Source organism: Heteronotia binoei, chromosome 16, assembly GCF_032191835.1.
Source record: "Heteronotia binoei isolate CCM8104 ecotype False Entrance Well chromosome 16, APGP_CSIRO_Hbin_v1, whole genome shotgun sequence".
Taxonomy (NCBI): domain Eukaryota; kingdom Metazoa; phylum Chordata; class Lepidosauria; order Squamata; family Gekkonidae; genus Heteronotia; species Heteronotia binoei.
Window position 1 is genome coordinate 59,801,355 of NC_083238.1, and position 27,235 is coordinate 59,828,589.

The 27,235-nt window shown below is 47.0% G+C and overlaps 1 protein-coding gene across 3 annotated transcripts in view; it reads right to left on the bottom strand.

The window, feature by feature from the left end:
• The window catches only part of ANKRD44 (ankyrin repeat domain 44), a 132,654-nt gene extending 105,664 nt beyond the window's left edge, over positions 1 to 26,990 (bottom strand). For 2 of the 3 annotated variants that reach the window (XM_060257396.1, XM_060257395.1), the window contains exons 1-2: positions 26,901 to 26,982; positions 13,905 to 13,983 (exon numbers count right to left, since the gene is read on the bottom strand). In XM_060257396.1, coding sequence (XP_060113379.1) covers positions 13,905 to 13,983; positions 26,901 to 26,936 — 115 coding nt within the window. In that variant the 5' untranslated portion in view covers positions 26,937 to 26,982. Of the gene's footprint in view, positions 1 to 13,904; positions 13,984 to 26,900 lie in introns of all 3 variants that reach the window. The other variant, XM_060257397.1, reaches the window with a different exon arrangement.
• Positions 26,991 to 27,235: the final 245 nt, after the last annotated feature.

Sequence of the window (27,235 nt, forward strand, 5' to 3'; positions counted from 1 at the left end):
TAATGTAAGAGCCACATAGAATAAACGTCAGATGTTTTGAGAGCTACAAGACTTGAACGTCTTAAAGGTGGGAGGGAGGGAAGGAAGGAAGGAAGGAAGGAAGGAAGGAAGGAAGGAAGGAAGGAAGGAAGGAAGGAAGGAAGGAAGGAAGGAAGGAAGGAAGGAAGGAAGGAAGGAAGGAAGGAAGGCAAATAGATGGGGGGAGAGACAGGTGGAAAGAAAGCAACTTTAAATACATTCTCCAAGCCAGCTGACAGGGTGGTGTGGGCTTCAAGAGCCACACAATATTTGTGAAAGAGTCACAGTTTGGCCACCCCTGTTTTAAGACCAGGCAGACCTCTGCCCCTTGAGTGGGTCTTGGCTTGCCCAATGCTCTGAGTCCCTGTCCAGAGTGCTGAAACTACGGAGAAACCCTTGACTGAAGGCTTTTTGCCCCAACACCTTTGTCCCTCCTGCTGCCTCCAAAGTCCTCTGAAATTGCTTTGTTGCTTACAAGGGAGGGAAAAGAAAGGTTACCTAACTACATAGCCAGCTTCAAGAGGGAACTGGATAAAAATATGGAGCAGAGGTCCATCAGCAGCTATTAGCCACAGCGTATTGTTGGAACTCTCTGTCTGGGGCAGTGATGCTCTGCATTCTTGGTGTTTGGGGAGGGGCAAAAGTAGGAGGGCTTCTAGTGTCCTGACCCACTGGTGGACCTCCTGATGGCGCCTGGTTTTTTTGGCCACTGTGTGACACAGAGTGTTGGACTGGATGGGCCCTTGGCCTGATCCAACAGGGCTTCTCATGTTCTTATATGGAGTAGAGGTCCATCAGTGATTATTAGCCACAGCATAATGTTGGAACTCTATGTCTGGGGCAGTGATGCTCTGTATTCTTGGTGCTTGGGGGGGGGCAACAGTGGGAGGGCTTCTAGTGTCCTGGCCTCATTGATGGTGCCTGGTTTTTTTGGCCACTGTGTGACACAGAGTGTTGGACTGGATGGGCCATTGGCCTGATCCAACATGGCTTCTCTTATGTTCTTACCTGGAGGAAGAACCCTCTGAGGAAAGGCTGAGGGCCTTGGGAATGTTCAGTCAAGAGAAGAGGAGATTGAGCGGGGGACAGGATTGCTCTTTTTAAATATTTGAAAGGCTGTCATTTAGAGAAAGGCATTTGGCAGCCGAGGAAAGACCTGACGCAATGGGCTCAAATTGCAAGCAGAAAGGTACCGGCTGGATATTAGGGGGAAAATTTTATGGTCAGAGTTGTTCAGAGCCTAGGAAGGTGGTGAGCTTCCCTTTGTTGGCAGTCTTCAAAACATGGCTGGGTGCTTATTTGTCGGAGATGATCTAGGCTGATCCTGCATGGAGCAGGGGGCTGAACTAGATGGCCTGTATGGCCCCTTCAAACTCTAGGATTCTATACCATAAGGCAGGGATCCCAAGCAAAAAGGACAATGGATTCGGGACACCTGGACTGGTAAAAACTGCTGTGACTGATGCAACGTAGCCAATGTCACTGTCTAGCAGCCAATCTACATGTCACAAAGACTCTCTCATGTGTCATCTAAGAATACAACAGATTCGTTCAGCTCCAGCATCCCCAGTGCAGTAAACTTCTGGATTATAGTTCCAACTCAGGGATTTTCAATGAATCCTATAACCGTCCCTGCAAGTTAAAACTGTAAGCTTGCTTCTAAAAGGGTGCTGCATGATGAAAACGCATTCCACCTGCCCTCCTTTTATCGTGTGCCTCTGAAGAACGAAAAACTCAAACCGAACGCCATGAGAGAACCAGTTTGGTGAAGTGCGCGGACTCTTATCTGGGAGGACCAGGTTTGATTCTCCACTCCTCCACTTGCAGCTGCTGGAATGGCCTTGGGTCAGCCATAGCTCTGGCAGAGGTTGTCCTTGAAAGGGCAACTTCTGTCAGAGCTCTCTCAGCCCCACCTACCTCACAGGGTGTCTGTTGTGGGGGAGGAAGGTAAAGGAAATTGTGAGCCATTCTGAGATTTGGAGTAGAGGGCAAGATATAAATCCAATATCATCATCTTCTTCTTCCTCTTCTGCTTCTTCTTCCTTTCTTCCTCCTCCATTTCTTCCTCCTTCTCCAGTAGCATCTTCAAAACCAACAAGATTTTCAAGGTATCTGACAAAAGGAGCTTCAACTCCCACAAGTTAATACAGTGGGAATCTTGATGGTCTCTGAAAGCACTCTTGGACCTTAGATCTTGCTTGTCTACTGCATCCTCCTGGACTGAATCGAGACCCAGGTTTCCTGTCTCATTACCAATGCTGATTTCTCCACATCTACAACCCCCCACCTAATCCAACCATGCCTGCTTTTGTCATTCACCTGCTATCGTCGCTCAGCATCTGAAATCACCCCACTCGTCTCCAATATATAAGGGCAGATGGCCTCACATTCTAGCTGTGTCTGAAGAAGAGAGCAATGGCTTACCAAAGCTCTTACCCTTTGTTATCTTTAAATTGCTACTGGGCTGTTGCTCTTTTCTTCATCTATTGCAAATCAAGATGGCTACCCTACTTGAAAAAATTAAAATGAATGTCACATTGCCATGAATGGAATCAGATTATCGGTCCACATCTCCCAGAGCTACTGCCTTTGGTCTCATCCTTCGCTGCCAGAAGGGACTTTCTGGTTTTGTGATTTCAGGGATCGAATCTGGGAGATTCTTCACAAAAGCCTGCAGTCTTGCATATAGCTGTGCATATGGACTTGGGGTGTGTGCGTGTGCGTGGAAACCCTTCTGCCCAAGGGTGGAATTCTAACAGGAGCTCTTTTGAATATTAGGCCTTACACCCCTGATGTAGCCAATCCTCCCAGAGCTTACAGGGCTCTTCTTACAGGGCCAGCTGTAAGCTCCAGGAGGATTGGCTACATCATGGGGGTGTGGCCTAATATGCAAAGGAGCTCCCGCTAGAAATCCACCCCTGCTTCTGTGACCGATCCATCATTCCAGTCTAACAAGGCAGGGCCAGACCCTTGGAGAAAGCATAAAACCTTTACAGTCAAGCCAACGTCAGCGTTCACAGTGCTGTTTTCATACATCCGGCTGCAGGTCCTCGACTTTACTTCTGCATAATTTCTGTTCTAATGGTAACCTGGAGGCCCATTCCTGCCACGTCTCAATGGGCAGCACATATGCTTTATTCATTAGCCGGCACGTTTATTTGCACGGCCTCCGGTTCTAACTACAGGCGTATCTCAAGGAATGCCTCTCCAGAGCCTTGTGAGAAGTTCGGCGGGCTGATTCTTTCTGCAGGGACTGTCTAGCCTTAACAATGTCGCTGTTGGTTGTAAATCTGTCCTGGGCTCCCTGATCAACAATAACAACAAAAATTGACACCAAGTTATACTTGGTCGGCTGCTTATGCAGGTCATAAGAATGCAAAAAAAGCCCTTTAGCATCAGACCAGTGGTCCATCCAGTCCAGCATTCTGCCTCACACAGTGGCCAACCAGTTATTCTGGAAGGCCAACATGGCTTTGAGGCTGAGGCCTTCCTAAGAACATCAAAACTGCTGGTTCAGACCAGCCGTCCATCTAGTCCAGTCTCCTGTCTCACACAGTGGCCAACCACCTCCTCTGGAGGGCCAACAACAGAGCACGGAAGGCGAGGCCTTCCCCTGAGAAGAACATAAGAAGAGCAGTCCTGCTAGATCAGACCAATAGTCCACCTAGTCCAGCATCCTGTCTCACACAGTGGCCAACAGTTTCTTTGGATTGACAACAACAAGGCATAAAGGATGAGTCCTTCCTAAGAACATCAGAAGAGCCCTTCTGGATCAGACCAATAGTCCACCTAGTCTAACATCCTGTCTCACACAGTGGCCAACAGTTCCTCCAGAAGGCCAACAACAGGGCATAGAGGCTGAGGCCTTCCCCTGAGAAGAACATCAGAAGAGCTCTTCTGGATCAGACCAATAGTCCACCTAGTTTAACATTCTGTCTCACACAGTGGCCAACAGTTCCTCCAGAGGGCCAACAACAGGGCAGAGAGGCTGACGCCTTCCCCTGAGAAGAACATCTAAAGAGCCCTGCTGGATCAGACCAGTGAGGGTCCATCTTGTCTCACGCAGTGGCCAACCAGTTCCTCTGGAGGGCCTACAACAGGGCAGGGGGGCTGAGGCCTTCCCCCTGATGTTGCCTCCTGGCTCTGGGGTTCAGAGGCTCAGTCACAGCGGCTAGTAGCCATTGACAGACTCATCCTCCTGAATCTATCAAATCCCCTTTGAAAGCTGTTTATTCCTGTGGCCCTCACGACACTTTATGGCAGCGAATTCAAAATTTTAATCACTCTCTGTGTCGTAATATTACTTTTTGTCCGTCCTGAACCTGCTGCCCATCGGTTTCATTGGGTGCCCTCAAGTTCCAGTATTTTGGGAGAGGGAGAAAGAAAAAATTCTGCTCACAATCCCTTACAAATATAGGACTGCCATCTCTGAGTGGGGCAATACCTGGAGATTTGGGGTGCGGAGCCTGGGATATGAACTCAGAGTCCAACTCCAAATTAGCCAAGTTATCCAATCCATGTAGAAGGTCCCAGGTTTGATCCAGGGCATCGCCAGTAAAAAGGATCAGGTAGAACAGGGGTGTCAAACATGCAGTTCAGGGGCCGAATTAGGCCCCCGGAGGGCTCCTATCAGGCCCTCAAGCAACCGGCTGTCATCTGCTTCCATTTCCCGATATCTTGCCTCCTTTTGCATAACAGCTTGCTTTGCAAGGCTTACTAAATTGCACAGGAGCTACAGACCAAAACTGTGAATTTAAAGGGAGGTATTTGTGAGCTTCCTGCATTGTGCAGGGGGTTGGACTAGATGACCCTGAAGGTCCCTTCCAACTTTATGATTCTATGATTCCATTAGCTGAGGCTCCTCCCTTGGGGAGGAAGGGGGGGGAGGAATAGCTTGCTTTGCCAGGCTCTCTCAATTGCACAGCAGAGCTACTGAGCCAAGCCTCTCTTCCTTCTATTGGCTGAGGCTCCATCCCCCCAGTCCCCTGGGGAAGGAAGGAAAGAGCCAGAGCTTCCTTTGCCCAGTTCCCTGGATCCCGTGGGAGAAATACAAAGAAAGCATCTTTAAGACCAATAGGCGCTAACGTTTTAAGCATGCTTTAATTTTTTTCTTTTAAAAAATTGTGTTTGTCTGTGTTCTTTATAAAATTCATATCTCTGTTACCTAACCTTAAATAGGTACATACGTGGCTCAGCCCAACCCGACATGGCCCGGCCCAACAAGGTCTCACCTACGTCAGATCTGGCCCTCATAATAAATGAATTCGATACCCCGAAGGTGATCTCTGTTGTCCGTAGATCAGTTGTAATAGTAGTTGATCTCCAGCCCTCACCTGGAGGTTACCAACAGCGCAAAAGTGATAACACGAAGAACACTCTGGAAATAAAACCAACCGCATACCCAGTCTCAAAACAAAAATCACAGTATCCATTAATTAACTAGTTATATTCTCAATCTGTAATTAGTTGATATTGTGATTTCTAGTTTGAGGCAGGGCACACGGTCGGTTTGTTTTATTTCCCGCGTAGAGGTTGGGCGCCCTTCAAAAAAGAGAGACTGCAGCAATGTAACCTCTAAGGTGAGCTAGTGCCAGCTAGCTCGCAGGGGGGGTTTTGCCTCTGGCTACACACATTTTTGTCCTCGCTCAGGCAAAACAGCAAGCTAAGGTATGCAGTAGCTCATAACTTTAATGCCAGCAGCTCACAAAGTAGAATTTTTGCTCACAAGCAGGCCTCAGATTCAGCAGGAACTCACAGGAGCAGAGCTCCTGAACCTTTCTGAGGGCTCCCCCTCCTCCTCCCCACCTACCTTGTCCTTTGAATGGCAGGTGCAGCTGCATAACAATCCCTGGATTAGGAGAGCGGGCAGCCAGCCAGCCACCAGGGGCTTTGCCACACCCCCAGCAGCCCTCATTAACTCCTGGAAAAGCCCATGCCACCCTTTCTCCACTTCTTATGTCATTTTGGATGGCGGGTAGCTTTGCTGGTCTTTTGACGGGAGAGTGGGGGGTGGCCCAGGAGAGCCCCAGGTGAACGAGGCCTGCTTGGGCTGGCTGGATCTCTAGCCAGTCCAAGCAGGCCTCGCTCATCCAGGGCTCTCCTTTCTTGAATCGGGTTGCTTTTGGTTGGGGGGGGGGCATATGCTAATGATCTCCGCCACCTATTTTTCTACAAAATGACCCCTGCTCACAAGCCGCCCTGAGCCACTTGTGGGAAGGGCGGGATATAAATTCTAAATAAATAAATAAATAAGACTCCCCAGCTTTGAGGGAACACCGGGCTGTAGGTTTCTGTTAAAAGGCTGTAACAAAATCGCCCGCTTTTCTTATGACCATGTTCTCATTTGGTACTCCTCAGGCGCTGCAAGGGGACAACCTCTGAGTCATAACCTTGAGTCCTTCCAAGTGAGTACAAGCAGTATCAGGAGTTACGATACTTCAGAGGATTAAAGGAGAAAATAGCCAGAAAACAGACGGGGTGGGGGGGAATGATTCGGCTTTGGTTCCAGCAGGACCCAATAGTGCCAGTCATCTCCTTGCCTGCTTAGTTGTGAGCAGTGTTCACTCTAAGCTGTGTTAGCGTGAGCTAGCTCACTAGGCTCCCCAACCCCCAGGTCCCAGTGGGGGATTCTCCGGTTTTACAGGCTTCCCCCCACCCTCAACATATGAACATATGAAGCTGCCTTATACTGAATCAGACCCCTGGTTCATCAAAGTCAGTCTTGTCTTCTCAGACTGGCAACGGCTCTCCAGGGTCTCAAGCTGAGGCTTTTCACACCTATTTGCCTGCACCCTTTTTTGGAGATGCCAGGGATTGAACCTAGGACCTTCTGCTTCCCAAGCAGATGCTCTACCACTGAGCCACCGTCCCTCCCCTCCTCCACAGCTACCACCTACCTCTAGATCTAGGGCAGGTTTAAAAACCTGCAAATAGGTTCCTGTTTTAAAATGTGTGTGTGTGCCTTTAAATAAGAGCAGGAAGCAGGAAGTACTTCATTGGGAAGAGTCAGCAGCAGTCCCACCGTTTGTTTTGCTTTTGTTTCAGAGCAAGTAAGTATGTGTTAGGGCTGCCAATCCCCAGGTGGGGGCAGGAGATCCCTGGTTTGGAGGCCCTCCCCCACTTCAGGGTCATCAGAAACGGGGTGGGGGAGGGGAGGGAAATGTCTGCTCGACATTTCATTTATTCCCTATGGAGACATTCCCATAGGAAATAATGGAGAATTAATCCGTGGGTATCTGGGGCTCTGGGGGGGGCTGTTTTTTGAGGTAGAGGCACCAAATGTTCAATATAGCATCCGGTGCCTCTCCCCAAAATACCCCTAATGTCTCCTGGCTCCACCCCCAAAGTCTTGAATTGGACTTGGCAACCCTATAGCTCACAGATTTTTAGCCTCCAGTTCACATGTTTTTGTCTTAGCTCAGGAAAATTGGCCCCAGAGCACAACAATTTATGCAGTAGCTCACCACTTAATGCCAGTAGCTTGCAACTGTAATACCAGTTTGCTCACAATGTAAAATTTTCACTCACAAGACTCTGCAGCTTAGAGGGAACACTGGTTGTGAGTGCTCCTTTCCTCATCCTCCCAGGTGCACCAACTGCTCAGTGCCATCAGAAAAGGATAGCTTGTGAGCAGGGCTGAAACTCTAGCAGGAGCTCCTTTGCATATTAGGCCACACACCCCTGATGTAGCCAATCCTGCAAGAGCTTACAAAAAAGAGCCTTGTCAGCTCTTGGAGGATTGGCTACATCGGGGGTTGGGGGGTGTCCTAATATGCTAAGGAGCCCCTGTGGGAATTCCACCCCTGGCTGTGAGCTTTGCTGTTGGGAGAGCTTGCAACCAAGGGAGAGAAGGGAAGGGTGCACAGGAAGGTAGAGACACATGGGATTCCCTGCTGCAGGAAGTGGTGGCAACTGCAAGCATTCATGGCTTCAAGAGGAGACTGGCTCAACATATGGTGCAGAAGTCTCTCAGTAGCTACTAGTCACAAGGGATAGACAGAACACTCTGTTTGGGGGTAGTGATGCTCTGTATTCTTGGTGCTTAGGGAGCAACAGTGGGAGGGCTTCTGATGTTCTGGCTTTCACTAATGGGACTCCTGTTGGATCAAGCCAATGGCTCATCCAGTCCAAAACTCTGTATCACACATTGGCCAAAACCCAGGGGCCATCAGGAGGTCCGCCAGTGGGACAACAATTCCAGAAGCTCTCCCACTGTTTCCCCTCAAGCACCAAGAAGACAAAGCATCATGTCCCCAGACATAAGAACATAAGAGAAGCCATGTTGGATCAGGCCCATGGCTCATCCAGTCCAACATTCTGTGTCACACATTGGCCAAAACCCAGGGGCCATCAGGAGGTCCATCAGTGGGGCCAGAACTCCAGAAGCTCTCTCACTGTTGCCCCCCAAGCACCAAGAAGACAAAGCATCACTGCCCCAGACATAAGAACATTAGAAAAGCCATGTTGGATCAGGCCAATGGCCCATCCAGTCCAACACTCTATGTCACACAAAACCCAGGGGCCATCAGAAGGTCCACCAATGGGGCCAGAACTCCAGAAGCCTTCCCACGGTTGCCCACCAAGCACAAGAATACAGAGCGTCACTTCCTCAGACATAAAGAGAAGCCATGTAGGATCAGACCCATGGCCCATCCGGAGCTCCATCAGTGGGGCCAGAATTCCAGAAGACCTTCCACTGTTGCTCCCCAAGCACCAAACAGCATTACTGCCAGGCCTTTTTTTGTAGCAGGAGCTCCTTTGCATATTAGGCCATACCCCTTGATGTAGCCAATCCTCCAAGAACTTACAGTAGGCTGTAAGAAGAGCCTGGTAAGCTCTTGGAGGATTGGCTACATCAGGGGGTGTGACCTAGTATGCAAAGGAGCTCCTGCTACAGAAAAAGCCCTGATTACTGCTATTAAGAACATAAGAGCAGCCATGTTGGATCAGGCCAAAGGCCCATCCAGTCCAACATTCTCCCCTTCACTGCCCCCAGACAGTGTTCCATCTAGATCTTGTGGCTAAAAGCCACTACTAGACCTCTGTTCTTTATGTTCATCTAGTCCCTTCTTGAAGCTGTCTATACATGTAGCTGCCACCACCTCCTGTGGCAGTGAATTCCATGTGCTAATCACCCTTTGGGTGAAGGACTTCCTGTTATCTGTTCTAACTCAACTACTCAGCAGTTTCATTGAGTGTCCATAAGTTCTTGTCTTGTGAGAAAGGCAGAAAAGTACTATTTTCTCTAAGTTCTCTATTTCATCTTGTAAACCTCTATCATGTCACTCCTCAATCAACGTTTCTCCAAGCTAAAGAGAACCAAGTGCCTTCATAGGGAAAGTGTTCCATCTCCTTAACCATTTTAGCTGCCCTTTTCTGCCCTTTTTCCAATGCTATGAAGAGCCACTTAAGCTGGACAAAATCTCCTTAGAATGAAGGAGAACATGCCGCACATGAGTCAACGGTGTAGTGGTGGCTAAAAAGGCAAATGCAATTTTGGGCTGTATCAACAGAAGTATAGTGTCCAGATCACGAGAAGCGATGGTATCGTTTTACTCTGCTCTGGTAAGACCTCATCTGGAGTATTGTGTTCAGTTTTGAGCACCACATTTTAAGAAGGATACAGACAAGCTGGAATGGGTCCAGAAGAGGGCGACAAAGATGGTGAGGGGTCTGGAGACCAAGTCCTATGAGGAAAGGTTGAAGGAGCTGGGCATGTTTAGCCTAGAGAGGAGGCGTCTGAGAGGTGATAGGATCACCAGAAGGTCAGACCAGAACCAATGGGTTGAAATTAAATCAAAAGAGTTTCTGGCTCAACATTAGGAAGAACTTCCTGACCGTTACAGTGGTTCCTCAGTGGAACAGGCTTCCTCGGGAGGTGGTGGGCTCTCCTTCCTTGGAGGTTTTTAAGCAGAGGCTAGATGGCCATCTGACAGCAATGAGTATCCTGTGAATTTAGGGGTAGGTATTTGTGAGTTTCCTGCATTGTGCAGGGGGTTGGACTAGATGACGCTGGAGGTCCCTTCCAACTCTATGATTCTATGAAGGAAGACTTCCAACCTGAGCCCAAAGGAAAGGTGGAGTATAAGTATTTTAATAAGAAAATAAACCTTGCTCCATGGAATGATAGGCTAGGGTAAGATCAACCACACTTTGAAGCCACAATACCTGAAAAACCAGATTAAAACAGGGATCCAGGACGAGCATAGCCCATGGTTGGTTTGGAGGCTGTTTGCCCAACCCCTGATCGACTGCCTTAGATTTGAGTTTGCTTCTGGTAAACTAACCACACAAGAGCTTTTCCCCACTGCAGAAAGATCACTGTTTGATAAGCCAACTTCCAGAAGGCAAGAACCATCCAGATATACAGGCCTCAAGGCTTTTCTGCTTCGGGGTGGTTTTTTCCCCCTCGGTCCACACATGTTTTGCTTCCTCTAGGTCAGGGGTGGCCAAACAGTAGCTCGGGAGCCACATGTGGCTCATTCACACATATTGTGTGGCTCTCAAAGCCCCCAACAGAGAAGAAGAAGAAAAAGTTCAGATTTATACCCTGCCCTTCTCCCTGAATCAGAGACTCAGAGCAGCTTACTATCTCCTATATCTTCTCCCTCCACAACAGACACCCTGTGAGGTGGGTGAGGCTGAGAGGGCTCTCACAGCAGCTGCCCTTTCAAGGACAACCTCTGCCAGAGCTATGGCTGACCCAAGGCCATTCCAGCAGGTGCAAGTGGAGGAGTGGGGAATCAAATCCAGTTCTCCCAGATAAGAGTCTAAGCACTTAACCACTACACCAAACTGGCTCTTTCAAGGACAACTCCTGCGAGAGCTATGGCTAACCCAAGGCCATTCCAGCAGGTGCAAGTGGAGGAGTGGGGAATCAAATCCAGTTCTCCCAGATAAGAGTCTAAGCACTTAACCACTACACCAAACTGGCTCTTTCAAGGACAACTCCTGCGAGAGCTATGGCTGACCCAAGGCCATTCCAGCAGGTGCAAATGGAGGAGTGGGGAATCAAACTCGGTTCTCCCAGATAAGAGTCCGCACACTTAACCACTACACCAAACTGGCTCTCCAGTTTGTCTCTTTAAATCACTTCTCCAAGCCGAGCCAGCCAGAGGCTTGGAGAATTAATTTAAAGTTGCTGTCTTTCCACCTCTCCCTCTCTACTTTTCCTTCCTTCCTTCCCTCCTTCCTTCCTAACATCTAATGTTCTTGTCTACAACTCTCAAACATCTGACATTTATTCTGTGCGGCTCTTATGTTATCCAACTTTGGCCATCCTCGCTCTAGTGGTTGATTTGATATTACACTGACTTATGTCAGGCCTATCTTCCTGCAGTTTTAAACTGCCGGACAAAAAGCAGTGTAATATTGAATCAGCCACTAGAGGGAGCCAAACATGTGGAACAACCCCAAAGTAACATGAACAGACAAGCAATGAGAATGCAGAAAGGCCCTTAATCTTCGCTTCTGATTCCCTTCCCTGCAAGCAAACTTGAATTGAGTCAAAGAATGAAAAAAGTGGACAACCATACTCTCTAGACCAGGGGTGTCAAACTCATGAGAGGGTCGAGTCTGACATAAATGAGACTTTGTCGGGCCAGGCCATGTATGTCATAAAATGTAACGCCAGGTAGGGGAGATAAAAATCTTATAAAGGACACAGGCAAACTCAGCCTAATCCACCTCATTAGTTTGTTGAGGCTTAGCCAACTGAAGGATGAGAGGCTTGGCTCAGTAGCTCTGCTGTATGATTGAGAGAGCCTGCCAAAGCTAGCTCCTCTTCCCCCACTTCCTCCTCAAGGGAGGAGCTTTGCTTTGCCTCCTCCCCTTCCTCCCCAAGGGAGGAGCCTCAGCCAATGGAGAAAATAGAAGCTTTGCTTTGTAACTCCTGTGCGATTGAGTAAGCCTGGCAAAGCAAGCTGTGATGCAGAAGGAAGCAAGAGAGTCGGAGAAGAAAGAAGTGAGTTGTTCGTAGGTCTGATAGGAGACCTCTGGGGTCCTGATTCAGCCCCGGGCCACATGTTTGACACCCCTGCTCTAGACGAGACTTCAGAAGAATCAGTTATGGCGCCTTCCTGTTAAATGCCCTGTTGCATCTGAGCTACAATTTCTATGGGGAGGAAAGCTGAGTCTGGGAGACAAAGAAAAGAAATTGCAAATAACTAATCAAATCTATTTACAGCTAGAAATGGATTGCAGCAATGTCCATGCAGATCTGCCAATGGTGTTTTCAAACCAGTATTTAGTTATTTGGCATCTGTAAGCAATTTGCTTTCAAAAAAGCATTGCAGGTGTTCGTGCCGGAAAGGCTGGGATGCTTGTCTTTTGGGATGCTTCTGCCTTCTAATTAGATTATTGTTGCAATTATTTTCTTCCCAAAGATTCTCAAGAATTTGCTTTAAATGCCATAACTTCTGCGAGACGAGTCTTTGCTAGATACTGGGAAAGAGGCGTAGCTCCAGCTAAAGAGGAGGGGTTGAAGAAATGGAAGGAATGTGGCCAGCTGAGTAAACTAACCTGGATGTAGCATGATAAAAATGTAGATTAACTTTGAATTTTAACAAATGGAATGGTATGCTGACTACAAAAGTAATTTAAACTGGGTGAGTGAGTGTCAAGATGGCAAATGAGGTTCAACGTGGCCAAGTGCAAAGTAATGCACATTGGGACCAAAAATCCTAACTATAAATACAAGTTGATGGGTTGTGAACTGGTGGAGACTGACCAAGAGAGAGATCTTGGGGTCGTGGTAGATAACTCACTGAAAATGTCAAGAGAGTGTGCAACTACAATAAAAAAGGCCAACACCATGCTGGGAATTATTAGGAAGGGAACTGAAAACAAATCAGCCAGGAAGGGAATTGAAAACAAATCATAATAAAGATAAAAAGGTGGTCCCCTGTGCAAGCACCAATCATTTTTTCGACTCTTGGGTGACATTGTTTTCACAACGTTTTCATGGCAGACTTTTTACGGGGTGGTTTGCCATTGCCTTCCCCAGTCATCTACACTTTCCCTCCAGCAAGCTGGGGACTCATTTTACCGACCTTGGAAGGATGGAAGGCTGAGTCAACCTGGAGCCAGCTACCTGAACCAGCTTCCGTTGGAATTGAACTCAGGTCATGAGCAGGAGGCTTCGACTGCAGTACTGCAGCTTTACCACTCTGCACCATGGGGCTCTTGATAAGTATCATAATGCCCCTGTATAAATCGATGGTGTGGCCTCATTTGGAGTACTGTGTACAATTTGGGTCACCACACCTCAAAAAAGGTATTATAGCATCGGAAAAAGTGCAGAAAAGGGCAAGTAGAATGATTAAAGGGTTGGAACACTTTCCCTATGAAGAAAGGTTAAAAGATTTGGGGCTCTTTAGCTTGGAGAAACGTTGACTGAAGGGTGATATGATAGAGGTTTACAAGAAAAAGAAGGTAGAAAAAGAAGGACTTTTCTCTCTTTCTTACAATACAAGAACTCGTGGGCACACCATGAAATTGCTAAGCAGTCGGGTTAGAATGGATAAAAGGAAGTCCTTCACCCAAGGGGTGATTAACACATGGGATTCACTGCCACAGGAGGTGGTGGCAGCTACAAGCATAGCCACCTTCAAGAGGGGATTGGATAAACATATGGAGCAGAGGCTCCATCAATGGCTACTAGCCACAGCGTATTGTTGGAACTCTCTGTCTGAGGCAGTGAAATAGGGGGAGAGGGAGTTGGAAAGAAAGCAACTTTAACTTTATATGCATTCTCCAAGCTGCTGACTAGCTTGGCTTGGAGAAGTGATTTAAAGAGAGAAATGCCATCTCCAAGCCAGCCAATGAGGTGATGGCTTCAAGAGCCACACAACTTGTGCGAACTCAGCCACAACACAGACGCGACATACCTGACAAGATGAGAAGCTCAATGATTTCTCCATCCCCCAGGAAAGCCGCAACATGGAGAGGGGTCCGCTTCTCGGTATCCTGAGGGGAAAACAGAGCGGACGTTAGAATGAGATCACCTCAGAAGCACATACAGCCTAAGCAGAGGCCTCAAGCTATGGCCACGGCTGGTCAAACTGCTTTGCTCCTGGCAAGTTCTTTCAGCACAGTACGACCCTCAGGGACTCCACACAGCCTCCCTAAGGTGTGTTTTTTTAAACTGGAATATCGAATAGGCTTCCCAATCCCCAGGTCCCAGCGGGGGATTTCCCGGTTTTACAGGCTTCCCCCCGCCCCCAGCCAGCTGGCCGATGGGGGAAGCTCCTCCCCCACACCCACCCTGTACCTCTAGATCTTGGGCAGGACCTGCAAACAGGTCCGGTTTTAAAATGTGTGTGCCTTTAAATTGGAGCAGGAAGTACTTCATGGGGAAGGGTTAGCAACAGCAGAACGCGTGAGAGTGCAGCCCCTCTGTTTGTTTGGCTCTCCTTTCGGACAAGTGAGTGGATGTGTAAAAGAGCGGCGTAGCCCCTGTACTTTCCAGACCTCCTTGTGGAGGCACCAGAGACTCCTGCTTTGTTCTACTGCATCAGACCAACACGGCTGCCCACTTGCACCAGAGACAGTTAAGCGGGTGTGTGAGTGAGGGAGAGAAAACGGGAGGAGGGGAGGGAACTCTATTATTCCCTATGGAGACTTAGTCTCATACGAAATAATGGAGAATTGATCCGTGGGTATCTGGGGCTCTGGTGGGGCTGTTTTTTGGGGCTGTTTTTTGAGGTTGAGCATAGCATCCAGTACCTCTCCCCAAAATACCCCCCAAGTTTCAAAAAGACTGGACCACGGGGTCCAATTCTATGAGCCCCAAAAGAAGGTGCCCCTGTCCTTCATTATTTCCTGAGGGAAGGGATTTAAAAGATGTGTGGTCCCTTTAAACGTGATGGCCAGAACTCCCCTGAAGTTCAATTATGCTTGACACACCCTTGCTCCTGGCTCCGCCCCCAATGTCTCCTGGCTCCACCCCCAAAGTCCCCAGATATTTCTTGAATTGGACTTGGCAACCCTAATATCGAACCCCACCCCCCCAGTAGGAAATAAAGAGCGTAATGAACTAATGATCTTGGATTTTAGGGATCATAACTGAAATGGTATGAAACCGTATGTAATGATTTTATTGCTATTCTGCTTTTAATACTATATTGTTTTAACTGTTGTTAGCTGCCCTGAGCCCGTAAGGGGAGGGCGGGACACAAATATGACAAATAAATAAATAAAGAATCTCTATTTTACGTCCCACAGCAAGAAATACTGTGGCCTCTCATTGGAAAAATCCTTTACCACCCCACATCGGTACTTGGGTTTAGTCACATTTGATCTTATTTTAGTATGGCAAAGATTACTGTTGGCACTAGGCAACCAAGAAAGCTTACAAGACTTCTGTGGTAACCTGGTTCCCAACATGTCTCATTTGGGGCAGGAACTCACAGGAGCAGAGCTCTAGAACCCCTGAGCCTGCTTCAGCGGGGAGGGCGGGATATAAATTAAATATTATTATTATTAAATTTTATTGTGCTCTCTCTTTCTCCTCCCCGCACCCCCCCCCCACTTGCTTCTGGGCTCCATTGTTCAAACCCCCTGTGAGAATTTTGCTGAACTCTAAGATTTGACAACCTTTCTAATATTCCTCCCCACAAAAAAAAGGGAAAATACCCAAAACGTAGAAAGCAGACAGATAGAAATCTTCCTCGTGCCACTGTGGCCACATAGGGGAAAGTCATTTAAAAAGTACGATGGGAGTAAGCTTTTCTTATGACAATGATAATTCAAGAAGCCTTTTAAGGTAGATGCTGAGCTGATGCGATGTAGTGATGTCAGGGGTGTGTGTGGCATATGCAAATGAACTGTGCTAATAAGCTCTGGCACCTCTTTTTCTATTAAACGACCCCCGGTTCCCACTAATGAAATTTGTCTGAACAGGATATCATTCTGAACAATCCAATTTATAAAGATATGATCTTTTTCTAGTCCTTCTTTGGCTACCTCTCTTTTCCTCCCTTGTCGACAGTTGAATGTTTTGATGGTTTGATGGTTTACTTGTACCTGGATGGGCTAGAATGTTGATTTAATTATATGGAACTTACATGTATTGTCTTGCTGTGGTTGGTAAAGATGGCCATGGCTAGGACTGACCCTGTAACCGCCTGTCACCATTACCCGTCATAGCGACTGTTAATACCATTCACAGATCAACTCACAGGGAAGCCACAGTATGACTGCCACTGTACTCAGCTTGCGCATTTCTTGCACACCCTACTGTAAGAATTTGCTTTAAGTGGCCCAAGGTCCTGGCCACCCCAGTCATAAGAACATAAGATAAGCCATGATGGATCAGGCCAATGGCCCATCCAGTCCAACACTCTGGGTGTTTTCGCACTTACGTTTTACTGGCGCGAAGACCCTCCTCACGCCGGCGGATCTGCAGTGATTTCGCACTAGAAGCGCCGGCGCAGCCCATTGCGCCGGCTACTTCCGTCGCTAAGCCAGCGCAAACGGAAACCGCCAAGAAGCAGGAAAACGTTTGCGCTGGCTTAGCGACGGAAGTAGCCGGCGCAATGGGCTGCGCCGGCGCTTCTAGTGCGAAATCACTGCAGATCCGCCGGCGTGAGGAGGGTCTTCGCGCCAGTAAAACGTAAGTGCGAAAACACCCTCTGTGTCACATAAGAACATAAGAGAAGCCGTGTTGGATCAGGCCAATGGCCCATCCAGTCCAACACTCTGTGTCACATAAGAACATAAGAGAAGCCCTGTTGGATCAGGCCAATGGCCCATCCAGTCAAACATTCTGTGTCACACAGTGGCCTAAATCCAGGGACCATGAGGAGGTCCATCAGTGGGGCCAGAACTCCAGAAGCCCTCTCACTGTCTTCCCACACTGTCTCCCCAAGAATACAGAGCATCACTGCCTCAGACATAAGAACATAAGAGAAGCCACGTTGGATCAGGTCAATGGCCCATCCAGTCCAACACTCTGTGTCACACAGTGGCCAAAGCCCAAGGGCTATCAGGAGGCCCACCACTGGAGGCCCACCACTGGAAGTCCTCCCAGTGTTGTCTCCCAAGCACCAAGAATACAGAGCATCACTTGCCCCAGACAGAGAGTTCCATCTACACCTTGTGGCTCATAGCCACTGATGGACCACTGCTCCATGTGTTTATCCAATCTCCTCTTGAAACTGGCTATGCTTGCAGCCACCGCCAGTTCCTGTGGCAGTGTTAGTTATTCTTTGGGTTAAGAAGAACTTCCTTTCACGTGTTCTATAAGCTTACTGCTCATTTTGTATTTTAGAATCATGAAGTTAGGCAAGGATCTTTTCCATACATTCTATGTACCTGTTTTCAATTAACATCTCCTGTTTCTTGTGCAGACTATTATCTGTATACAAGGTAATTCTCTCAACACTATTTGAAGCCCTTTGTTTTTCAGGGTACCGATTCCCCGATACAAAAATCACAAGCATCGTGCGTCCACCTCACCTGTTTTTTGCCAGATTAGACAGCCTAGTTTTTCTATCTTGCTGGGGGCTTTCCAAAGCTCAAATGTGTTAAACAAAAGCCCGCCGTTCAAGTTTTTGCTATATTTATTATTTATTAAAACATGTATTATTCTACCAATTCTCTTGGTTCAAGGTGATGATATGGGGGAAATAACACCGTTGCTAGTGAAACAGGAGACACAGGCCGAAAGAAATATGGGGCAAAACGTACCAGGAGTCTCTATGCCGATAATTAAATTCACGGCGACCTCGGTTCCAACTCATCTAATGCCGTATGGATAAGGGAAGCTCTACTCCCACAGTCCTGTACCCCTCCCCCCAGCAGCATCCAACCTTCAGATGTGATTTATGGCATTTCAAGTATGTAATTCGGAAGGAAAGCTACTTTGCATTCGCCTCTTCGCAGGGATGCGAAAATTCTGAGCGCTTGCCAAAAACGTCTCTGCAATTACCCACGTCTCACTCTCCACTGGTGTTCCACCTAGACTTAATTGCCACCACGATAGGATGCGTTTAATTAGGAAGAAAAGGGCCCCCAGCAGAAGAGAAAGAGCCACTTATGAAGCGATGAAGGGGACGGAAGCGCGAACGCGAGCCCAGCCGCGCTGCAAGCGATTGTCGAATGCTGACAATGGAACAAAGCGGCTGCCAGCTGAGATCAGGAAGAGACGGAACACGGGCAACTGGTTCTCAGGGTGAGGGTTGGTTTTTGTCTTACACGGTTCTCCTGGAAATCACCTCTGTAAGAACTCCCCAGAAGAAAATCCTGAGATCTGGGTCTACACAGCAGGGGTGGCCAACCTTGTTTAACATAAGAGCTACACAGAATAAATGTCAGATGTTGCAGGAAGGGAGGGAGGGAGGGAGGGAGGAAGGAAGGAAGGAAGGAAGGAAGGAAGGAAGGAAGGAAGGAAGGAAGGAAGGAAGGAAGGAAGGAAGGAAGGAAGGAAGGAAGGAAGGAAGGAAGGAAGGAAGGAAGGAAGGAAGGGAGGGAGGGAGGGAGGGAGGGAGGGAATAGATGGGGATGGAGAAATGTCTGCTGGGAGAGGTAGAAAGAGAGTGGTGCCAGGAGCAAGGGTGTAACAACCATGATTGAATTCCAAAGGGAATTCTGGCCATCACATTTAAAGGGACCGCATGCCTTTTAAATGCCTTCCCTCCGTTATAAATAATGAAAGATAAGGGTAACTTCTTTTGGGGCTCATAAATTGGACCCCCCCTGGTCCAATCCTTTTGAAAATTTGAAGGTTTTTTTAGAAGAGGATTTGGATGCTACACTGAAAATTTGGTGCCTCTGCCTCAAAAAACAGTCCCCCCTCCCTAGAACTCCAGATACCTGTGGAACCATTCTCGATGATATCCTATGAGAATCAGTCTCCATAGAGAGTAATGGAGGACCCAGCAGACATTTCTCTCCCCCCCACCCCACACACACTTTCTGTTGACCCTGAAGCAGGATCCCCTGCCCCCAACTGGAGATTAGCAAACACCATAAATAAACCACTGCGTTTTTATGTTGCAAATAAATGCTTAAGCAATTTCTTTCATAATGATGCAATTATATTGTTATCATCACAAACCAAAATTCATTAAATGTCCATTAAAAAAAATCAAAAAGTTATTTCACACCACTCCTGTAAGGTAGTACTTTCAAAATCAAAAAGTTATTTCATTCCACTCCTGAAAGGTAGTGCTTTCAAAATCAGAACCATTCGTGCAAGCCACAAAGGAACATTGTATTGTAATGTGTGAGCCACTGCCTTTAGCACGGGTTCCAAAAAGAAAAGCCGCCAGTGGAAGGTGAACGAAACACAGAACTGAACCAAGGACCTGTGTAGCCGCCACACCTGTCAGACTTCAGTCTGCTACCCATAGGAGGAATCATATACAAGCGTGGTACTGTCTACATCTTTCAAGCAAAGGAGAACTGAGATAGTGGACTGTAAAGTACCACCTTACAAGAGTGATGTGAAATAACATTCTGATTTTGAAAGGACTACCTTACAAGAGCGGTGTGAAATAACTTTTTGATTTTTCTATGGACATTTAATGAATTTTGGTTTTTTGGTGATAATAATATAATTGCATCATTCTGAAAGAAATTGTTTAAGCATTTATTTGCAGCATCAAAACGCAGTGCTTTATTTATAGTGTTTGCTAATCAGTACGCTGCAGCTTCCGGTTTGCCCCGCTGGGGATTGACAACTCTACTGCTCATTAATTTCCTTGACTGCCCATGAGTTCTTGTACTGTGAGAAAAATACTTCTTCCTCTTCCTTCTCTGTCCCATGCATACTTTTACAAACCTCTGTTCGTGACCCCTCTCAATCATCATTTCTCCGAGCTAAAGAGCCGTAACCTCTTGAACCTTTCTCCATAGGGAAAGCGCTCCATCTTCCTTCATCAGATTCATACTTACACTTTGCTTTTATTTGTGTTTAGAATTCTGGTTGGGTCCTACAACCCAATTCCTATTTCGTTGTTCATCGACTGCCCCGTTCTGCCGACTGCATTGACTCACACTGCCTAATCTGCCTTGAATCTAAGTGAGAAAGTCAGGCTACATGCCGCGTAAAGAATTAAAATTTACACGTCACAGTATTCCACTGCAAAGAATTCACAGTGCCTTGACATGATGTGTCTGAATTCCGAACGTGCCCAAAGGCTCCAAAAGTTTGGGGACTCTTGTTCTACAGTTATTTCATGAATATTCACAAAGAGTGGTCCTCTGAGACTGCCCAGAGAAGTAGGGTTGCCAAGTCCAATTCAAGAAATATCTGGGGACTTTGGGGGTGGAGCCAGGAGACTTTGGGGTGGAGCCAGGAGACTTTGGGGGTGGAGTCATAAGCAAAGTTTTGACAAGCATGACTGAACTCCAAAGGAAATTCTGGCCATCACATTTAAGGGGACCACATACCTTTTTAATGCCTTCCCTACATTATATCTTCAGATGTATTAAATTGACATTGTGGGAGTTGGAGAAAACTAAACTACGGCCTACACACCCTTATATTTGCTCCCCAGCTTCCTTAGGTCTTTATGCTTTCTGCAGCAGAATGCCCCATTATCTATCAGACTTAACCAAACAAAACAGGTCCCAGGACAGATCCCTGAGGCACTCCACTTGTCACTCCTCTCCAAGAGGATGAGGAACCATTCATAAGCACTCTTTGGGTGTGAGCTGTCAACCAGTTACAGATCCACCTAACAGTAAAAGGATCCAAACCACATTTTACCAACTTGTCAACAAGGATTGTATGTGGAACCTTATCAAAAGCCTTACTGAAATCAAGATAAATGATGTCTACAGCATTCCCCCTATCCAGCAAGGTAGTCACTTTCTCAAAAAAAGAGATTAGGTTAGTCTGACATGATTTGTTCTTGAGAAAACCATACTGGTAAAACCATTACTGGTAACGTCCCTCTCTGTGGAATCAGTAATGAGAGTGTGATAAGGCATGCCTGCAAAAAACAGTTTGTACTGGTGTCCCCATTCGTGAATAATTGATGATATTGGGAAACTGTGATGCATTGATTGCTGCTGGAGTCTACAATTGAGAAAGACATGTCCGAAACCGGTATTGTGGACTACAGTTGTGCTGCATTGCCATGTGGATGGCTGTCTTCCCTGGATTCACAGCAAGGATCAACGGATACTGAGGACTTGATTTCCATACAAGAATTTCCCATGACATTGACTTTTGTTACAATTGGCTGTAAATTGGTGATGTATCTTTAAGAATATAAAGTGTTGTGCTACTCGGTTTTTCTTGGTGTTGACCACCTGGGGATTGGCGCCTCTACTCACGAGTTGCTGAACTTCCAAGTTTTTCACAGTAACACAGGGCAACCAAAGGTTCAAGTTTACCTTCACACTATGCAAACAACCTCTGCAAGGTTTGTGCAATAAATGGAGGGGGTCTGGGCTCCTTTCACAGCCATGTTGTTCTGCCTCCTCCTCCCGCCCCCCGCTCCTGCTCCCCTTCAGCCTTAAAGACGCAGACACACCATCCCAAGAGGAAGGCTTTCTCAAGTAGAGACTGAAGCCTCTGGAGGGGGCAAGGCACATGATGGCTGCGGGGGCGGGGCTTCAGGAAGGAGCCTGGGAAAGCGGGAGAGCCCCTGCTGGGACTTGGGGATTGGCAAGCCTACCAGAGAGTAAGTGAGTCTTCCTTATAAAGTTACTCCACTAATGAGCTGAGGTGAGACTCAGACATCCTAAGATTCTTGCTTTATCTTGTGCCATTTTGGACTTCTTCCTTTTCATCATGTTCATTTCTTTCGGCAAACTGTAAAGGCAGCTCAGGATGCAGCTTTCAACGATGCTGAATGTCGTCTTAATGGCTGCAGCAGCAAAGATGTTTCTGCCAAAGACCAATTTGCAGTAATGATGAGTTATGCAAAGATCGCTCCTGAACTACGGACAAACTAAGCAGCAGGGAGAAAGAGTGGGTGCAGATTGGGTTAGAATAGATAAAAGGAAGTCCTTCTTCCCCCAAAGAGTGATTAACATGTGGAATTCACTGCCACAGGAGGTGGTGGCGGCTACAAGCATAGCCACCTTCAAGAAGGAATTGGATAAAAATATGGAGCAGAGGTCCATCAGTGGCTATTAGTATTGTTGGAACTGTCTGGGGCAGTGATGCTCTGTATTCTTGGTGCTTGGGGGGGGGCAAAGTGGAAGGGCTTCTAGCCCCACTTGTGAACCTCCTTTCTTTTCTGGCCACTGTGTGGCACAGAGTGTTGGACTGGATGGGCCATTGGCCTGATCCAACATGGCTTCTCTTATGTTCTTATGTCTCTTGTTTGGGCAGAGCTCTACTATCTAAAAGCAGGGCTTTTTTTGTAGCAGGAACTCCTTTGCATATTAGGCTACACACCCCTGATATAGCCAGTCCTCCACGAGCTTACAGTAGGGTTGCCAAGTCCAATTTAAGAAATATCTGGGAACTTTGGAGGTGGAGCCAGGAGACGTTGGGGGTGAAGCCAGGAGACATTGGGGTGGAGCCAGGAGCAAGGTTGTGACAAGCATCATTGAACTCCAAAGGGAGTTCTGGCCATCACATTTAAAGGGACAGCATACCTTTTAATTACCTTCCCTCCATTGGAAATAATGAAGGATAGGGGCACCTTCGTTTGGAGCTCACAGAATTGCACCCCCCAGTCCAATCCTTTTGAAACTTGTCCAGATATAATTCCACAGGAAAAGCTTCTATGTTTTCAAGATGCTTATTCAATCTTGCCAAATTTCAGGCTTCCAATATTCATACAAGAACTTTTCAAATGTGAAGTTGAAGTGGGTATACAGCAAGCCTCTGACAGAAATGCACCTTTACTTCTGTTTCTGGGAAAAACCCTTTCTCAGAGAGGCATATCCCACTGTATGGGTGCGGTCACACTCACCATTAAATCCATCTGCAACACGCCTCTATTATAATCCGCACAACCAATTTTCCAATCAGACAACAGCCAGGCTCCCGCTCTATCCCATGTGGGTCTCGTCACTGGTCGATCAGAGTGCTCTACTAGACCTCGTTTCATGAGACGTCAATCTGTATTAGCGCAGGCGCAGTGATGCCCGCTATCTGCACTATCAAGCAGATCCATTGTCTCCTCCCTTCTCCACGAGAGACCTCGCACACCCACCATGACCTCGTTCTCGAGGGTGGGGATGCATGTCGCTTTTAAATGGGTCGGATCACTAACAGTTTTGCTAGTCCATTGGCACTACTTTTCCAGCACGAGCACTACGCATGCAGAAAAAAACCCAGGAATTCAAATCAGTTCACATCGAGTTTCAAAAGTAAGTTTTGTTTCCGGACATAGGGGTGGGTAAACGATTTACCGAGCCAACATTCGCTCAATCATTCACTGGCAAAGTGATATCACTTGCAGGGGGCTTTGGGAGGGAAGCGGAGGTGCGCTTCCGACGAGTCGCCAACAATGGAGCATTCAAACAGAGAAATTCCACTCAGGAACCATCAGAAAAATTTTGTTCCGGATTTAAAGCAGTATCAAATTAGTCTGCACCCTAGTCGTCTCAACGCGGGACTCGAACAAGCTAATCACCATTCGCAGATGCTGACGTTTGGACAACCGCTTAAAATCCGACATGCTTCCGGATTCCACTCATGCCCGTAGCAGGATTTTCTGAACGTCTGACCTCACCATGTATCCTATCACCTATCACTTGTGCACAGCACTCAAGCACAGAGATTCAAATCTGGAGCATCAGCACTTTAATTCAGCCTGTTGAAACGGGTGAATCGTCGTGAGTTTTTAAGAAGTTGGAAATTGATGTTATTAAAGGGACTTGAATCAATGAAATAATGAAACTTTGATAGTATTGTCAATTGTTACTTGATTGTAATTAGGATGAATTTTTGATATTATGATTTCTTGTGTTGTATATCTTTAAATAATTGTGATTTAGTTAATAAGTTTTTGCCTTTAAAATATTTTGCAATAAGATTATTAAGTTGTGTATTGAGTTTTTTCGTTAATTATTTCACAGTTTTTGCTTCGTTTCAGACTTTCACAGTGATACTCTAGGCGTTCCAACCCACCTGGGGATTGGCGACCCTAGTTTACAATAGGCCCTGTAAGAAGAGCCCTGTAAGTTCTTGGAGGATTGGCTACATCAGGGGGGAGCGGCCTAATATGCAAAAGAGTTCCTGCAACAACAAAAAAAGCCCTGGTTAAAAGAGTTACATTGGACAATGTTGGAAAGACTCTGCGCCTTGAACAGAGCCCGTTTCATGCCGGTCCTTAAATAAGCAAAAAAGTTCTGCCCAAGGCAACAAGGGATGTAAGTGCCAAAGATAACATTTGTGGAAGGAAGAGCCAAGATTAATTTGTCTCTCAGCCTCAGCCTTCAGCAGATTTATCTTTGGCATTGTTCTGAGGACATGCAAGAGAAGACAAAAGCAGATGTATCAGGAGAGGTATTTGTCTTTGAAAGAACGAGGAAGGAACCTAATGACAAACAGGACATTACATGGCTTCCATTTATCTTCAAAAACGGATGGAAACCTTGCCCAGATTATTCATTCCCTTAGCTAACCGGAACAGTAAATATGTCTATAGGCCACTGATACTATTTTACCTCATAAAAGTAAATGCAGTCCCCCGGGCAAACACCAAGTTGTTACCGAACCATGGGGTGACGTCACATCACGATGATTTCTAGCAGGGGTGGAATTCTAGCAGGAGCTCCTTTGCATATTAGGCCACACCCCTCTGATGTAGCCAATCCTACAAGAGCTTACAGTAGACCCAGGAATAAGAGCCCTGTAAGCTCTTGGAGGATTGGCTACATCAGGGGTGTGTGGCTTAATATGCAAAGGAGCTCCTGCTAGAATTCCACCCCTGTTTTCTTGGCAGCCTTTTTACGGGGCGGTTTGCCATTGCCTAAGCAGCCCCGTGGCACAGAGTGGTAAAGCAGCAGTACTGCAGTACTATGATCTGAACTCTCTGCTCACGACCTGAGTTCGATCCCAGCGAAAGCTAGTTCAGGTAGCCGGCTCGAGGTTGACTCAGCCTTCCATCCTTCTGAGGTTGGTCAAATGAGTCCCCAGCTTGCTGGGGGGAAAGCGTAAAAGACTGGGGAAGGCAATGGCAAACCACCCCGTAAAAAGTCTGCCGTGAAATTGTTGCGAAAGCGACTTCACTCCAGAGTCGGAAACAACTGGTGCTTGCACAGGGGACCTTTGCTTTCCTTGCCATTGCCTTCCCTAGTCATCTACACTTTCGCCCCAGCAAGCTGAGTACTCATTTTACCGACCTTGGAACGATGGAAGGCTGAGTCAATCCTGAGCTGGCTAACTGATCCTGGCTTTTGCCAGGATCAAACTCAGCTCATGAGCAGAGCTTGGACTGCAGTACTGCAGCTTACCACTCTGCGTCACGGGGCTCATACCCCAATTTTCCAAAGTGTTCCAATGCTCATAAGTATTTCAAAATGAGAATTTCGGAGTATCTTTTCAAATCCAACAGGAAAGGATACTCCTACACCTTAATTAGCTAACTAGAGAGTTAGCATATTAAACCCTGCTAATCAGAGCTACAACATATGCATCTGCAGCTGACATGCTCAGAGAGAAGAGCAGCATATGCCCATCTACTCACCAGACTGACAACTTATTTATATCCTGGTTTTCATAGAACTGGACCCGCTGGTCTGATCTTTTTGAAACTTGGAGGGTGTTTTGAGGAGAGGCACTGGATGCTATGCCGAACATTTGATGCCTCTAACTCAAATAACAGTCCCCCCACCGAGCCCCAAATACCCGCAGTTCAATTCTCTATTATATCCTATGGAAATCGGTCTTCATAGGGAATAATGGAGTGCCCAGCAGACATTTCCCTCCCCCCCGCCTTTAGATGACCCTGAAGCAGGGGCAGGGGCTCCAAACCAGGGTTTCTGAGAATCTACTGATGGGCTGTGCACACGTGGATTACAACTGAGATTTCTCCTTATGGCAATATAGATACATTATTGTAGTACAATCAAGATATATTATTGTAGTGTATAGATATATTGCTGTTGTTCAGCCGCACAGTCGAGTCCGACTCTTTGCGACCCCCTGGACAAAGTCACGCCAGGACCTCCTGTCTTCCACCATCTTCCGAAGTCTGCTCAAATTCGTGTTTGTTACATCAGTAACGCTGTCCAGCCATCTCCTCTTTTGCCGTCCCCTTCTTCTTTTGCCTTCTGTCTTCCCCAGCATCAGGGTCTTCTCCAGGGAGTGCTCCCTTCTCATTGGGTGGCCACAGTATTTGAGCTTCAGCATCTGACCTTCCAGGAAACAGTCAGAGTTGATTTCCCTTAGGACTGACTGATTTGATCTTCTTGCAGTCCAAGGGACTCTCAAGAGTCTTCTCCAGGGAGTGCTCCCTTCTCATTGGGTGGCCAAAGTATTTTAGCGTCACTTCCAGGGAACAGTCAAAGGTTGATTTCTCTTAGGACTGACTGATTTGATCTTCTTGCAGTCCAAGGGACTCTCAAGATTCTTCTCCAGCACCACAGCTCGAAAGCATAGATATATTATTGTAGTACAGTATTTTAGTACAATCAAGTCTGATGTGGAGGGGGACCCTGCTTGTCTGGAGGGAAATGGCCAAGTTGTGTGGATTGATTCGGGGCAGGGGGGTATCTCCCAGCAGCGCTGAATATAAGAACACCATTGGAGCCTTGCCAGGGCCAGGATCTGGCCCAAATGCATTCAAATTTCTGAAAAGGCACCTGATTTGCATTCATTAGCCCCAGTCAGGTCTGAATGTATTCCATACTGCTGTGATTTTATTGGAGAATTCCCCCCCTAAATTCTGCAACACCTCGCCTCCTGCACATAAATCACATTTCAGAAGGCAAGGCTGGAAAAAGAATTACACACAGTCCCTTACCAGAGCGTTAACATCCTCTGTTTTGTAGATTAACATGCGGATCTCGTCCAGATCCCCGTTGAAAATTGCTTGGACCAGCGGTGGCTGAAAAGAAAGAAAACAGGTGTCAATATTCTCGGCTGTTCCTTGCCTTTTCAAACCCCATTTTTTTCATTAACTTCCCCTCAAAACAAGGATGTTTTAACACCAGCGTCACAGCCACGAAAACACACTGCTATGTTGATCAGATCAAGGCAGAAAGCCAAGCCCCTAATATTTCTGGCCAATCCAGACAATTCTTACTAACAACCCATCACAATGCATGCCTTTATTCTTTGCCACGATCGAAGAACTGG